This window comes from Amblyomma mixtum, chromosome 7 (assembly GCF_055824585.1).
Source record: "Amblyomma mixtum isolate Tamu chromosome 7, ASM5582458v1, whole genome shotgun sequence".
Taxonomy (NCBI): domain Eukaryota; kingdom Metazoa; phylum Arthropoda; class Arachnida; order Ixodida; family Ixodidae; genus Amblyomma; species Amblyomma mixtum.
Window position 1 is genome coordinate 92,871,255 of NC_143018.1, and position 15,249 is coordinate 92,886,503.

Sequence of the window (15,249 nt, forward strand, 5' to 3'; positions counted from 1 at the left end):
TGGACTCCCTGGCAGCGCTACAACACGCTGTCGCGTTCCACTCCTAAAGGCGAAGCTTAAGCGTCATTAATTAGCAGTTAATTAGTATTCAGGCACAAATCAGTAATTAATCATTAGTTAGTGATTTGTCGTCACTTAGCAATTAGTACCCAATTACATGTGACGCCACCAGTGCCACAGAAGCAGTCAAAGCGGTGCGGAAAACGCTTTCGCCTCTACGCACTTTAGACAATCAAAGTGCCCCCTGAACTTTTTGTTCAAGGAATTCGAGCACGCCCCAGGGTCTCCGCACGACCCCACTGCACTCAAGTGTTTATGTTCTTAAGGTCCATAACACTGGCAGCCCGGCCGGTTGCGATGGTCTGCACGGCCGGGTCCTCCGAGCGCAGCAGGGTCTCCCAGTCCTCCCAGGTCTTAGGTTCTCTAGGTCCCGCGGGGGAGGGTCCGCCGGGCAGAGGGAAAGGATGTGGTTGGAAGAGGCGAAGGGTTCTGGGCATAGGGCGCATGCCGGAGTGGAAAAGGAGGAATGATAGTGGGCTAGGGTAAGGGGTGAGGGAAGAGAGTGTGTCTGTAGTCTGCGCCAGAGTGTTGCGTGTCTGTTATCTAGGGAGGGGTGGGGCGGGGGGTTGAGCTGGCGTGAGGCTCTGTAGGCCTGCGTCAGCTCGCTGAATGAGTGCATGCGCTCCTTCGTGAATCCCCGATCCGAGGGCACCTGAGCCCGGTTTAAAGAACCTCGGGCTAAAAGGTTTCCGGCCTCGTTTCCGGGATTCCCGGAGTGCGCAGGCACCCATATCAGCTCCACCTGGCGGGGCGGGGGTGCATCGGGCGAGTCTAGTATGCCAAAAGCAGGGATATGGACTCGGCCTCGAGCAAAATTTAGAATCGCAGTTTTAGAATCACTTAAAATGTACCGGGCTTCCGCGCGGGTGATAGCAAGTGCTATGGCGGATTCCTCAGCAGCTTCTGGGGAGGTGTCTGGAGGGAGAGGTAGTGTGAGGAGGGCGGGTAAAGAGGAGTCCACCACAGTTGCTGTCGCTTCATCACCCGTGCAGGCAGCGTCCACCCATACGGCGTCCGGCTCGGGGCCGTACGCTCGATGGAGTGTCTTCGCACGGGCTCTGCGGCGCTGCTCATGGTGGAACGGGTGCATATTCCTCGGGAGCGGCCTGATGAGGAGCTCCTGATGAAGGGGTCATGGGATGGCGAGGAGGGTTGGGTCGTTGGCCGGTATTCTGATTCCGAGGGAGTCCAGGATATACCGACCTGTGGAGGTTCGTGTGAGCCTGATGTATTGGGCCTGTCGGTGGGCCTCCACCAGTTCCCCGATCGTGTTGTGGAGGCCCAGGCCTAGTAATCTGTCTGTGGGTGTGTTGAGGGGAAGACGAAGTGCTACCTTGAATGCCTTGTGAATCAAAGCATCCAAAGCATTTATGTCCTGTTTGGATAGTTGTAAGTATGGGGTAGAGTACAGCACACGGCTGAGGACAAAGGCATGAATGAGGCGACATAGGTCGCGCTCCTTCATGCCTCTGTGATGTCCCGAATCCCTTCGGATGAGGTGCGATATCGCGCCTACAACCTGCTTGAGTTTCTTGAGGGTGGTGGTGTTTTTGCCATCGTTCTGGATGTGCAGGCCCAATACACGGAGGGTGCAAACCTCAGGTACCGGGTAACCATTCAGTTCAATGACAATGGGGGAGCGGGGACAGCGGTGGTTCTTAGGACGGATGAGGAGCAGTTCGGACTTCTCTGGGGAGCAAGACAGTCCGATGGTCCGTGCGTAATTTTGGGTGAGTGTGGCTGCTTCCGGTAAGGTGTCCTCTATGCCGCCGTCACTGCCGTGGGTGGTCCACAGGGTGATATCGTCGGCATAAAGAGTGTGCTTGAGGTGGGGAACATGCAGCCCACATCTCTCTCTCATAACCCTCGTACCTATAAGCGTGATTCAGGCGTCCACTGACCCGGGGAGCCAGTTATGAACACTTCCTTTTCTTAAAATGATCGGAGTGTAAAACGGTCTCAACGCCAACGCCAAAGAAGACAACGAACGCCGACTGCCTATGGCTTTAGCGCCGCGTTTCAGGTACAACGTTGTTAATGCCAACGCATGCAGCGCACATTTCTTACTACCGCCACGTAGCTTAAAGCACGATTGAGGTGTCCACTGCTCCTATAGAGGGCAGTTATGCGCCTTCCCGCTGGTTCAGGTGTCGACCGAGATGTGTCAGAGAGAGACACAGCGCCTTTTCTCAAAAACCAATTTACCAATTTTCACCCTCTGCTTTCCAAGATCCAGATCGCAGCTTAAAGCGCGACTAAGGCGTCCATTGCTGGTTAAAACGGACAACGGCGACGGTAATGGCGACGGCGAAACCGCGAAACTCGGAGAGCGTAAAATCTCGTGTGGTCTGGTGCGCCCCTCAATCGCACCGTCAGCGAAGGTCTCAAGCAAGGAGTGAAACAGAAAAAGATGCCGCAGTGGACGCACCAGTCTTCAAGAAAGCGAGGTTAGAAGGAAAGGCCTGTCCCACTCTGCGTTTCCCTGTCGCTTTGTGTTTGCCTTGATGCAATATGTCCCATTTTGTCTTGCGATCACTCAAAATGTGGAACTGGTATAAACGCCTTACGTGGTCTATTCAAACGAGTGCAACAGAAAATAAACTACATTGCTCAGAAGCATTGTTCGAAGATTTGTGGGCAGAATTTTCTCTAAAATAGGGCAGCTTACTGGCGCTCTGTAGGATTTCATCCAGGCAAGAGCGCACAAGGTGAGGGTGGTCTGCAACAAAAGTTTGTCTCCGCACCGTACCATTTTCGTTACACAGAACCTCCACAGTGGCCCGGACATGTTGGCAGAAAAAAGTACTCTTCTCATCGCCATCCCGACTTGTAGGCTCAAATAACCTCGGCAGTGACACGGAGAGGGAGAGAAAGAGAGAACTTTATTACAACAGGAATTCGGGGCACGCCCCAGGGTTCCCGCACGACCCCACTCATAGGGCGCATGCCGGAGTAGGGAAGGAGGGATGATAGTGGGCTAGGGTAAGGGGCGAGGGGAGAGTGTGTGTCTGTAATCTGCGCCAGAGTGTTGCGTGTCTGTTATCTAGGGAGGGGTGGGGCGGAGGGTAGAGCTGGCGTGAGGCTCTGTATACCTGGGTCAGCTCACTGAATGAGTGCATGCGCTCCTTCGTGAATCCCGCATCCGAGGCCACCTGAGCCCGGTTTAAAGAACCTCGGGCTAAAAGGTTGGCGGCCTCGTTTCCGGGATTCCCGGAGTGCGCAGGCGCCCATATCAGCTCCACTTGGCGGGGCGGGGGTGCATCGGGCGAGTCCAGTATGCCAAAAGCAGGGACATGGATTCGACCTCGAGCAAAATTTAGAATCGCAGTTTTTGAATCACTGAAAATGTACCGGGCTTCCGTGCGGGTGATTGCGAGTGCAATGGCGGCTTCCTCTGCAGCCTCTGGGGAGGTGTCGGGAGGGAGAGGTAGTGTGATGAGGGCAGATAAAGAGGAGTCCACCACAGCTGCTGTCGCTTCATCACCCGTGCAGTCAGCGTCCACCCATACGGCGTCTGTCTCGGAGCCGTACGCTCGATGGAGTGCCTTCGCACGGGCTCTGCGGCGCTGCTCATGGTGGGACGGGTGCATGTTCCTCGTGAGCGGCCTGATTAGGGACATGTTGGCAAGGAAAGTGGTCTTCTCATCGCCATCAAAACTTGTAGGCACAAAGAACCTACAGAGTGACCACGACATGCGGCCTCTCTATCCCTCAGTTCCTGGCAGACCGACGCTCAGCGCCCCACCGCCGCACATATACCATCGCTTCCCGCAGTTTTCAGAGCTTTGGCTAAATTAAATCACTCCATCCTGATCAAAATGACTTCTAATGCAAGGCTTCCGCGGAACTTGTATCTGAGTGACATCGTCAGCTTCGACCACATGGTGAAATTTGTCACTGACGCTCACGACGCGGCGTTACATGTTATTCACTGCAAACAGCACGGATGAGCTCATCATTGGAGCAAATAGAACGTTTGTGAAATTAGACATCGGAACTGAACTGAAAAAAAAACATTCAAAATAAACGTTAATAAGGGAGGGCATGGCACCTGGCCAGTCGACAACATGACTAAGCCTCCAATACTGCTGTTGCTGGTCCTGCCGTGGATTTTCGCCCAGACCACTTCAACCTGCAGTACGGATGAAACACGGCTTTTGTAGCGAGAGCTACAGTACGCCAACTCCTCTAAACTTCAGCGTGGCACCCCTTGAGCTACGTGGCGGCGCCGTGCCCTTGAGCCGGTTGGTCACGTGGTGCGGAGAAGCTGCTGCTGCCGGCGGCGCGGCGCGCCGGCGAAACCGAGCGTGCCGAGTGGGGGGGAGGGTGGGGAGGGGGAGAAGGAACCACTCCAGCTCTCGCGTCACTCCAGGTTTAACCAGAGCTAAACAAAAGCCAATTTTTTTTTCTTCATGGCTTATCGTGACCTCGGCATCGATAGCAGCCTGCCCACGGGGCGTTTTTCGAAAATGACATTGGCGTCATCAGTGGCTCGCCTACAAAAGGAACTGAACGGCGCAGGAAGCTTCGGGGAGGTGGTGACGAATCGCGGCTACGGCCGCTTCTCTTTTTTTCAGCCAGCGTCCGCTTCGGCGGACGCAGTTGTTGCTGCGACGCGCGTCGTTCTTTCCTTTTTCTCTTTCCTCTGATCTTTCAACTCTCTTCTATCTGCACGTGGCAGCGGTGGTGGCTCGGCTGGAGCCAGTTGGCAGGCCCGTGCACTTTCCTTTTCATTCTTCTCTCAGTCACAACAACACAACAACAGCAACAGGAAGCTTCAGAGGGCACGGCACCTGGCCAGTCGACAAGATGCCTAGGTCGCCGATATTGCTGTTACAGGTTTGTTACTTGACTGATGTTGGAGCTTTTTGAAGTGACAACCTTATTTTGTTAGCTCTGCCGTGCCCTGATAGCTGTTTGACTTTTCTGGATCACTCTTGGTCCATGGTATTGTCCCTGCTGGTCTCAGGAGATGTTGAGGAAAACCCCGGGCCTAAGCCCACTGAAATTCTGCAGTTAATTCCAGAGAACCTAGAATTCCAGAGAGGATTTCTTGAGGTCAATTATCAATGAACAAGCGCGTGAAAACTCTCGAGTTCCTTGTTCATCGTTGGGCGGATAAGTTGATTGAGTATGAGTACAGAAGCCGGCGTAATAACCTCTTAGTTCTTGGTGTAGCTGAGGCTGAGGACGAATCAGATTCAGATATAAGGAAAACTCCGATCCAGAATGCATTTAAAGGAACATTAGGCGTACAGGTGAACACTGTGGACAGAACTCAACGTACGGCCAGGAAAATAACCGGTGTGAGTAGACCTGTAATTATCCATTTTTATGACTCGCGGAAAGAAGATAACGTACTTCGGAACTGCGGAAAGCTGAAAGGAGGCTCGATAAGTGTAAGCCAAGACTACACGCAGGATACAGCAGGTGTTAGAAGCTGTGGCAAAGCAGAAAAACAGACAGAGAAAATGGCGCTAAGGTAAAACTGCTACATGAAAAAGTGGGGGTTAGCAATGCTATTTACGTCTGGGGTCATGAAAGGAATGAAAGCTGTCTGTACCCGACGCGCCACGATAAGATAGGTCGACCCAAAGTGGCTGATAAAGCTGGTAATCGCAAATCGCTACGATCGGTCAGGTCAAGTGACGCTTCTGATACACAGAGCGAATCACCGCAATCGTAGCTCAGAGTTCTTGTGTTGAATGACCGTAGTGTAGGAAACAAAACAGCTGGCATACAGCACTTACTCATTTCTGAGAACCCTGACATATTGCTTATAACTGAAACTTGGTTGCAAGAAGGAAATAGTGATAATAGCATTTTCCATTCAGTCTGCAAGCTGTTTAGGTGGGATAGGAATTCTAGAGGGGGTGGTGTGGTTATGGTCATGAAAAGCACTTTATCTGCAGTCCACTTGCCACATAGCGGTAAAAAGACACGGACACAAGGGAGGCACACAAGACGGGCGCTAACTTACAACTGAAGTTTATTGCATGCAACCAGGCAATATAACACAGAAGAGGAGGTAAAAACATTTGAAATAAGGAAGCACTTCGTTATTTCAAATGTTTTTATCTCCTCTTCTCCGCTTTCATCTCCTGTTCTCCGACGAAATGGGTGCATTAGAAGCCCGTAGTTCTGTGCTATGTCCGTGCAAATTAAAAGAACCCCACTTGGTCATAACCATTCCAAGCCATCCACTACGGCGCCTCTTCCTATCTTCCGTCTTTCACTCCGTTCTCCATCTATTCCCTCATGTCGCGGCTGGTGAGTTGCGCCCACAGAAAATGAGACAGTTGCTGCGCCTTGCTTTACTCCTGAGTCAACCAATTTCTTTTATTTAAGGAGTTTTGCTGCACGGAACGATGAAAGTCGGATACAACTTAAGAAGGCAGCGGCTTTTCCCCGTCATAGGATCTTCCTTCCAACCAATGGCGTCGGCCGATTCTCTTGACCCTGCTAGTGTCACAAAGCAGGGAGTGGTAGATAAAAGGAGATAGTCCCCTCCCTCCATAGTCGGGGATAGAGCCCTCTCTCCATTGTGGCACAGCTCCCTGCATTGTCACCCTAGCAGGGTCAGTATGAGAATTGGCCGACGCCATTGGATGGAAGGGGGTTCCTATGACGGAGAAAAACCGCTGCCTTCTCGAGTTGTATCCGACAATAGTATGCTGTATTTCAAGCCGTTGTGAATAAAGCGATTTGAGGTATATATTCTTCAAAAAACCTGTTTTTGGGACCCAAAAGAGCTCTAAATTTCTGTCCTTTTCATGGGCGCCCATCGTTCAAACATGAATGGGTTTGGAACAAATGCTAGGTGAGGCATCGAAGCGCCGCTGTTTTTGACGTGTCTAAAAGATCTCTTATAGAACCTAAACCCTGGAGGTAAACCTAGTCCTTTATCCGTACCAACTGCTAGACCAAAAAAAAATAATTGGCGGGGGCTTAGCTTTGGTTAAGCCTGGTAGGTTGCGAAAGCAAAAGCGCAGCGCCTCCAACTGAAGGAACGCAGTGCGCCGCGTCTTTAGGTCACGCGTGGCTACCGGCCGCCGCTGCGCGACGACTCAAAGCGTCTTCGGTAATTTCTTTTATATTTTGTTTTTCATGTTGTTGCGACTGAGAGAAAGAAAACATAATCTACAGGTGGTATGACATCACAGTGGTAGTAGCGCCACAGGTGCGCAGCGCGGCAAACACACACCGTAACTGCAGCCGGGCTCTCTGAAGGAGCGAGGTGGTCGCCCATAATCTACAGCTGGTATGACGTCACAGCGGCAGTAGCGCCACAGGTGCGCGGCGTAACTGCAGCCGGGCTATCTGAAGGAGCGAGTTGGTCGCCCATATTCACTCCGCTAAAGGTCAAACGTAACTGCGGCCGGGTCACGCGAAGGCTTGAAAGTGCGATTAGTATTGCTTTCGCAATAAAAGACACTTCTTCCATTGAACTGACAGACGCCGCAAGTCTTAGCGCATTAGCTAAGAGGTAAAAGCTGTCCCAATTCTTTGTAATGTTTACTTTGATGGAATGGTGTATGTCCCATTGGAAAAACTGGCCGCTGTGTGATAGCTACTCTGTTTCATACATAGCAGGCAACGCTGTCAAAGCTAGCGCGCATGTTCGCGCAGGCTAAGTCCGCACGCGAGAAGTAATTCGCCATACAACCAAAGCGAACACATACATATTTCATAGCGACAAATCTGAAGTGTCGTGACTGGCACCTCCTGGACATCGTTTTACCTCTTGCCACAATTTCGTCCTGCGACTCGTCGAGATTTCGAGGCGAAAAAGTACAATTGGCAGTATGATAAGCGGTTGGTAGGGCGAATCGCTTTTACTTAATCCGCCCCCAAAAAAATAGTTCACACTCCGTGAAAATTATGGCCAGAGAGCCCGAACACTGAGCGCTTCACAGCTTCGACCGTCATTTTTAATGCTACTACATCGTTTTATACCGCTCTTTGTATTCGCCCAAACAATGACTGGAGTTTAGAGCAGAACGAATGATACCTGGCGGAGTAATATAGTTTCGCGGACGAACTACTTCAGCAACCTCCGCAGCGTTGCCTGCTATGTATGAAACGGAGTATAGTGCGCACTGAATTCGTCTTGTGGAAAGGTGAGGACACGCTTCAGGGCACCCGTTTAAAAGCTGCGCTAAATCTTTGATACAACGCTACAACCTTTTTTTTTTTTCGGTTCGAGTACGCCAGCCCCAAGGAAGTATAGCAAAAGACTTACATCATGTGAGCGGTTCTCGGTGCGTATGATGTCTCCTTCGAAGAGCCCTGCTCCTTCCAGAGCTCGTATTCCTACGAGATCAAAACGAAGCAAGAACAGAAATCATCAAACGCCCGTTTTAAAACAGCGTGCGTGCAAATGAATCATGCACTTTAGACTTGACTCGTTTTGATAGCGGCAACACGTTATGTAAAACGTCACGCGTTCGTGAGGAGCTCGCTGTTAAGAGAGCTCTTGTAGGGGTCTTAACTTTAATCAAACGACCGCGTAAGGATCTCCAATCACGGATGCCGCAGCAGTTTGTGGCATCTGCTCTCGCCGCCGGCTGTGTGGCCAGCGTAAAGATGAAAAGCTGTAGCCATTGTTGATCATGGTTCAAGAATGCAGCGTGAAAAGACAAGGACAAACGAAGAAGTGGACATGACTGGCGCTGACTACCAACACATTTATTCAGAATAAATAGAATAAATGTGTTGGTAGTCAGCGCCTGCCCTGTCCACTTCTTCGTTTGTCCTCGTTTTTGTCGCGCTGCATTCTTTAACCATGATCACTGACCGAAAAGCCCAAACAGCCACTTTAGATAGCTGTCTATGTTGGACGACACCAATGGGATGTATACTTGGTTTTGTTTTCTTCTTTTTTTACCAAGAAACGGGCACTAAAGGCGCCACCATGACGAAATGAACGAGCGCGCCCACTGTCGCGTCATGTGTATTGTAAACGAGACAGGGTGTAGCAGCATATATAGGTGGCATTGCACCACGTAGATGGAGCGACGTTGCCAGTCACTGACATCCTTTATTGCGTCATGAGACCCGCTGATGGCATAGAAGAACAGCACCTGCCTGGTGGACAGCAGGCGGTGGGTTCGAATCCTACTGTCGCCGTAATTTAAGGCAAAGATTACGTACCTCCGGTCCTGCACGTGTTTGTTGGACTTCATTACGGCTGCAATGCGTCGTCGGTGCTAGCGCGACGGCGCTCACCCGTCTCTCATGCAGCAACCATCACGAAACTCATGTAATGCACCATCATTTCATCCGTATGCTCGCGAAACTGCTAATGTTGATGACTGGCCTTGCAACTGCGTTAAGTGGCCATCATTTCCAAGGAAAAAACGCTTCTGGAAGATACGTCCCCGGAAAAAAGGTCCCCCGAGAAAACGCCCTCTAGGAAAAAATTGATTTGATTTATTGGGGTTTAACGTCCCAAAGTGACTCAGGCTTTTTGGGACGCCGTAGTAAAGGGTTCCGGTAATTTCGACCACCTGGGGTTCTTTAACGTGCACTGACATCACGCAGTACATGGGCCTCTAGAATTTCGCCTGCATCGAAATCAGCCGCCGCTGCCGGGATCTAACTCGCGTCTTTCGGGCCAGCAGCCGAGCGCAGTAACCACGGAGCCACCGCGGTGGGTCTCTAGGAAAAAAATGTCTCCAAGTGAAAAATTACCGAAATATTCAATTCTTCCGGAACCAACTTGACAAAACATTTCCCCTATATTGGACTCTTCCTTGAATTTGAGAATAGATGTAAGCATGAAATATTTTGCAGTACCAGACCACAGCACGGTCATGCAGTCTATATTCTGAAAATATATACCACAGCGTTTAAATCAATACTGTGACCAGTATCCAACTTTTAGCGCTCTGCATACCGTTATACCTCGTCAGCTAACCCGTACAATTACACTGCAAGCGCTGCTGCTTGCTCGAAGCTCTTTGCAGCCGACACGTAAGCGCGCGTCGAGTTCCCCTGCCGAAGAGCTAGCTCTCCCGCGCGCATGCGCAGCAGTCACGCCGCCCGTGGCGCTCGTGTCGCTGCGACGCCGGCGCCCTCGCTTGTTAGTTCAAGTAACTAGCTAGGGAGGGCGCTTCGCGGGAAAGCAAACCAAAGGCAACGAAACGGGGGCAGGTCCCCGCAATCACGAAATATTACAAGCTTAAGTATAAATCCGGCGTCCATAAATCACTGTTATACTACTGTTTTCCTTCAAATGCAATGAATTTTATGGAGATCGGTACTGCCATTTCCCAGCGGCATAATTAGTTCGCTCCGTTCCAGGATATAAAGCCGAGCTGAATCCGAGCCGTAGATTCATAGCGTATGCACAAGTCCCTGTCTGCAATTCAGGCAACAATAGCGGCGGAAACCCAAGGTTCGGTGTGACCACATGTTAAACATCTCCCGAAAGCATTATGGTACCAAGCGAACGCGCCAATACCTAGCGCCTTTGCATAACTTAGTCCAACAATCTCTTCCACTTTGCACCTTTTGTTTCTTCACTGTGGCAATACCGACGGCTATATGCCTTGCGCATAGCGATGAAAGCGTTACGTAAGAACAAAAAAGGATACAGAGACAGATACTTTTAAGTGCTGCAACGTTACGCTTATCGCCACAATCGCGCTTCAGATAACGACCGTGCTGAAGTGACGCACTGAGAACAAAAGAAGCACACCCCCGGCGCGTTGGACGTCACAAGCAGTGAGGTCAGTCCCCACATATCAAGATAATGCTCCAGGCATGCACGTGGTGCACTTTCAAAGGGCCGCACTCTCATGATAACAACAAAGAAAGCATTGAATCTTCCCGTAAACGCTGTTGCACTTTACTTCAGCAATAATGATTGTGTGGTGTGACAGCGGGAATCTAGCCTCCTTATTATGTCCCCATCGAATAGGTTCAGCGAGGGGCATTGTTTGGCTTCTGCACTTGAAGAAAAGTGCACATCGGATGAAAAGATGCTTAGTTGGAGTAGCTCTGCTACCACACAAACTCGAATGTGTTCTAGTCAAACGCTGGATAGAAAATGGGCTTGATTCATATTGTTTTCCTCTCGCTGTATACAAGGACGTGACAGGAATTGATTTCAAGTTAATAATAAAATTCTGAAGGCTTCCTAACACCATTATCATCAACGCAAGTGCAACTACTAGAGGGCAAAAGTTTTTTTCCGCTCACCGCCGCTTAATCCCATCCTGCCCCAAATGCTCTCATGCACCGTCTTTCCTCTGACTCCCTTATATTATTTGTCTCTGATTCCAGGCTGCACTCTCAGTCAGTCCAATCGTTGATCACGGAGTCTGTTTCGGTCCTTACGTCACGAGTTTGAATCCGGTGGTGAGGCGAAAATTCATTTTTATTTATATTTTCCCACTTAGAAATTTCGAAGTCTACGCTCGTCCTGTCTGCATCTTTTCTGTGTCCTGTCTCCTGCGTAGTTTTATTTCCTCAGAATGCCTTACCAACTAGCCTCTCATCACACACTTCTAGAATCTAAAAACTTTTGGATATTGCTTACGGTGGGCTACACGTCTCTCAATGATTACGGAGCCCTACCGTAACAGGTAAAAAGTTAACTACGCAATATTATTTAACCAGCCGGCTAATTAGCACGTATAAACTGTACTCTAATGCATCATAAGGCTGACAATGCTATGCCAGAAAGTCTGGTGAAACGTCCTCTGTGTGCGTGCGTGCGTGCGTGCGTGCGTGCGTGCGTGCGTGCGTGCGTGCGTGCGTGCGCCACAGTCGAAACCTGCGCAGTCATTCCGGCAATTCGGAACCAGGGCGTAAATGAGGCGTATGTAAAAGTACTAGAAAATAACTATACCGCCTGCGGAACCGCTATAATCCTCCGTAGAGAAAGTAACAAAATATCAATCAAGAAGAGTGTCACGCAGGGAGACACGATCTCTCCGGTACTTTTCATCGCGTGATTACAGGAGGTATTCAGAGGTAAGAATTTCGAAGAGTTGAAGATAAAAGTTAAAGAAGAATATCTTAGCCGTCTTCAATTCACCGATGTCATATCCTTGCTAAGCAACTAAGGGGCCGAAATGCAACGCATGATCGAGGACCAAGACAGGCAAATCAGAAAGGTGGTTCTAAAATTAATGTGCAGAAAACTAAAGTAGCCTTCAGCAGTCTTGGAAGGGAGCAGTAGTTTACGATAGGCAGCGTAGCACCGGAAGTTGTAAGGGGACACATCTACTTAGGGCAGGTAGCAGTGTTTAAAGTCCAAGGGGTCTCGGGGGAGGGGGGTGACAGAACCCTTCCCCCCCCCCCCCCCCCACCAACATTAGCAGGGGATCTGAGGCGTCCCATGCTAGAACGTAGGTACTCCATGAATCCGAAGCAAAAATAAATTGGTTTTTGAGTAAAGGTCATGGCGCAGTATCTGTCTCCCATATCTCGACCACTTTTCATTCTCCTCAGCTCGAGGTTATGTCAGCCGAGCAATGAGCCGGGTTGAGTCCCCAAATTTCACGAGAGATGCATTCGTATCATTTCACGAATACACCAATCAGTTTAAACTGGAAAGGAGGATCTATCCGCCACCAGACAAAAAGCTCGACAAAAGCCAGGAGGTAACCTGGCGTCGGCTCCACACGTGAGCCTTCTTTAGCCCGTCGAGACTAGCACACATGCATCCAACACAATACAACGCTACTTGCAAACAATGCGGCGAGATAGCCGGATATGACCACATTTTATGGAGCTGCAAAAAGGCGCCGCCACCGGCGGACCTACTACCACTCCCTTCTCTAGAGCGGTGGGGGGCTATACTGGCCAGCTCAGACCCGTTGACGCAAGTCCGGGCCATGAGTGGGCTCACAAGGTCGCCAAAAGCTATGGGTTCGAAGCCACTGAGTATAATGACCACTAGGGCTCACTGCTGGCAATAACCGTTTTTCAATCTCCTCAGTGGCGGTCGAAACATTTCTTCTCAGTAGTTTCGAAAATTTAGCTGTGAAGTTTAGTAACAATCATCCAATATCCTAAACGGATAAAAATCCAAAGTTGACAGCACCCTACACGAAGGGAAGGAAAATGTAAACCCATGCCCTCACACCATGAGACCGCATGCTGTCCGTTCTGCTTCAAGGCGACACAACAGAGCGTGGGGATCGTTTGTTACAGGTCTGTGACATAAACTGGGCAAACAGCGACATTTAAAAACGATATCTCACCGTCGTACGAACCCTCTCCACTCGTGTTCAGAGACCTTTCTTCGATGAAGGCGGACTTTAAGCACTGGCAGGTAGTGACCGCATATCCGGACCACGAGAGGGAGAACAGAGGGGTTAAGTGGACGAGTAGAGAAAGGAGGCATTGTTCGTGCAGTGCACGCAGCTAGGCTGAGGATGATGAGGAACCGCAAAGAGCCATTGAGTCGATTATGACTAAGAACAACACTGATTCTTAGTAATGTAGCCGAAATATGGACGAAATCATTGGTAGTAATGGTAGTGGTAGCAGTCATCGTAATATTATTCAACAAGAGCCACGATCTGAAGGCAGTGCATACCTGCACACCAACATCCAATCATGGAGACCAAACAGTAAAAAATCTTTATGGAAAATTCATAACGTCAATGAACAGAACAAGAGAACAGTTTAGTGTTTTAGTGGCTGAATAGGTGGCTTGAGAGATTTTCACAGAGAAGAAGACAGTTGGCTCAGTGGTTACGGCGCTTGGCTGCTGGCCCGAAAGACGCGGGTGGGTTCGATCACAGAAACGGATACAGAGACAGATACTTTTAAGTGCTGCAACGTTACGCTTATCGCCCCAATCGCGCCTCAGATAACGATCGTGCAGAAGTGACGCACCGAGAACAAAAGAAGCACACCCCCGGCGCGATGGACGTCACAAGCAGTGAAGTCAGTCCCTACATATCAAGATAATGCTCCAGGCATGCACGTGATGCACTTTCAAAGGGCCGCACAGCTCATGATAACAACAAAGACAGAATTGAATCTTCCCGTAAATGTTGTTGCACTTTACTTCAGCAATAATGATTGTGTGGTGTGACAGCGGGAATCTAGCCTCCTTATCATGTCCCCATCTAATAGGCTTAGCGAGGGGAATTGTTTGGCTTTCGCACTTGAAGAAGAGAGCACATCGGATGAAAAGATGCTTAATTGGCGTAGCTCTGCTAGCACACAAGCTCGAATGTGTTTTAGTTAAACGTTTGAGAGAAAATGGGCTTGATTCATATTGTTTTCCTCTCGCTGTATCACCATCATCATCAGCCTGACTACACCCACTACATTGCAAAGGCCTCTCCCATGTCTCTCCAATTAACCCTGTCCTTTGTCAGTTGCCGCCACTGTATCTCCGCAAACTTCCTAATCTCATCCGCCCACCTAACTTTCTGCCGTCCCCTGCTACGTTTGCTTTCTCTTGGAATCCACTCCGTTACCCTTAAGGACCAGCGGTTATCTTGCCTTCGCATTACATGCCCTGCCCAAGCCCATTTTTTCCTCTTGATTTCAACTAAGATGTCATTAACCCGCGTTTGTTCCCTCACCCACTCCGCCCTCTTCCGATCTCTTAACGTTACACCTATCATTTTCCTTTCCATAGCTCGCTGCGTTGTTCTTAACTTAAGCTGAACCCTCATTGTTAGCCTCCACGTTTCTGCCCCATAGGTGAGTACCTGTAGGATACAGCTGTTGTATACTTTTCTCTTCAGGGATATTGGTAAGCTACCATTCATGATCTAAGAAAACCTGCCATATGCGCTCCACCCCATTCTTATTCTTCTAGTTATTTCTCTCTCATGATCAGGATCTGCGGTCACTACCTGCCCTAAGTAGACATATTCTCTTACTACTTCCAGCACCTCGCTACTAATTGCGAACTGCTGTTCCCTTGCTAGGCTGTTGAACATTACATTGGTTTTCTGCATGTTAATTCTCAGCCCCACCGTTCTGCTCTGCCTGTCTAACTGATTGATCATGCTTTGCAGTTCTTGTCCTGAGTGGCTAAGGAAGGCAATGTAATCAGCGAATCGCAAATTACTCAGGTTTTCTCCATTAACTCTTATCCCCAACTGTTCCCATTACCAGTTTCCTCCGTTCCCTCTTCAAATCTAAGCTAACACGAGACCTTACCATTCTGGGGTCGCTACAACGGACCTTACCGAGGACCTCCACATC

General features: G+C 49.7%; 1 protein-coding gene across 1 annotated transcript in view; it reads right to left on the reverse strand.

The window, feature by feature from the left end:
• LOC149336856 (astacin-like metalloprotease toxin 5) overlaps nucleotides 1–15,249 on the reverse strand; it is a 47,698-nt gene that overhangs the window by 20,753 nt on the left and 11,696 nt on the right. Inside the window, exon 2 of the mRNA XM_089554781.1 lies at nucleotides 8,303–8,373. Within this exon, the coding sequence (XP_089410907.1) occupies nucleotides 8,303–8,373 (71 nt within the window). The remainder of the gene's footprint in view (nucleotides 1–8,302; nucleotides 8,374–15,249) is intronic.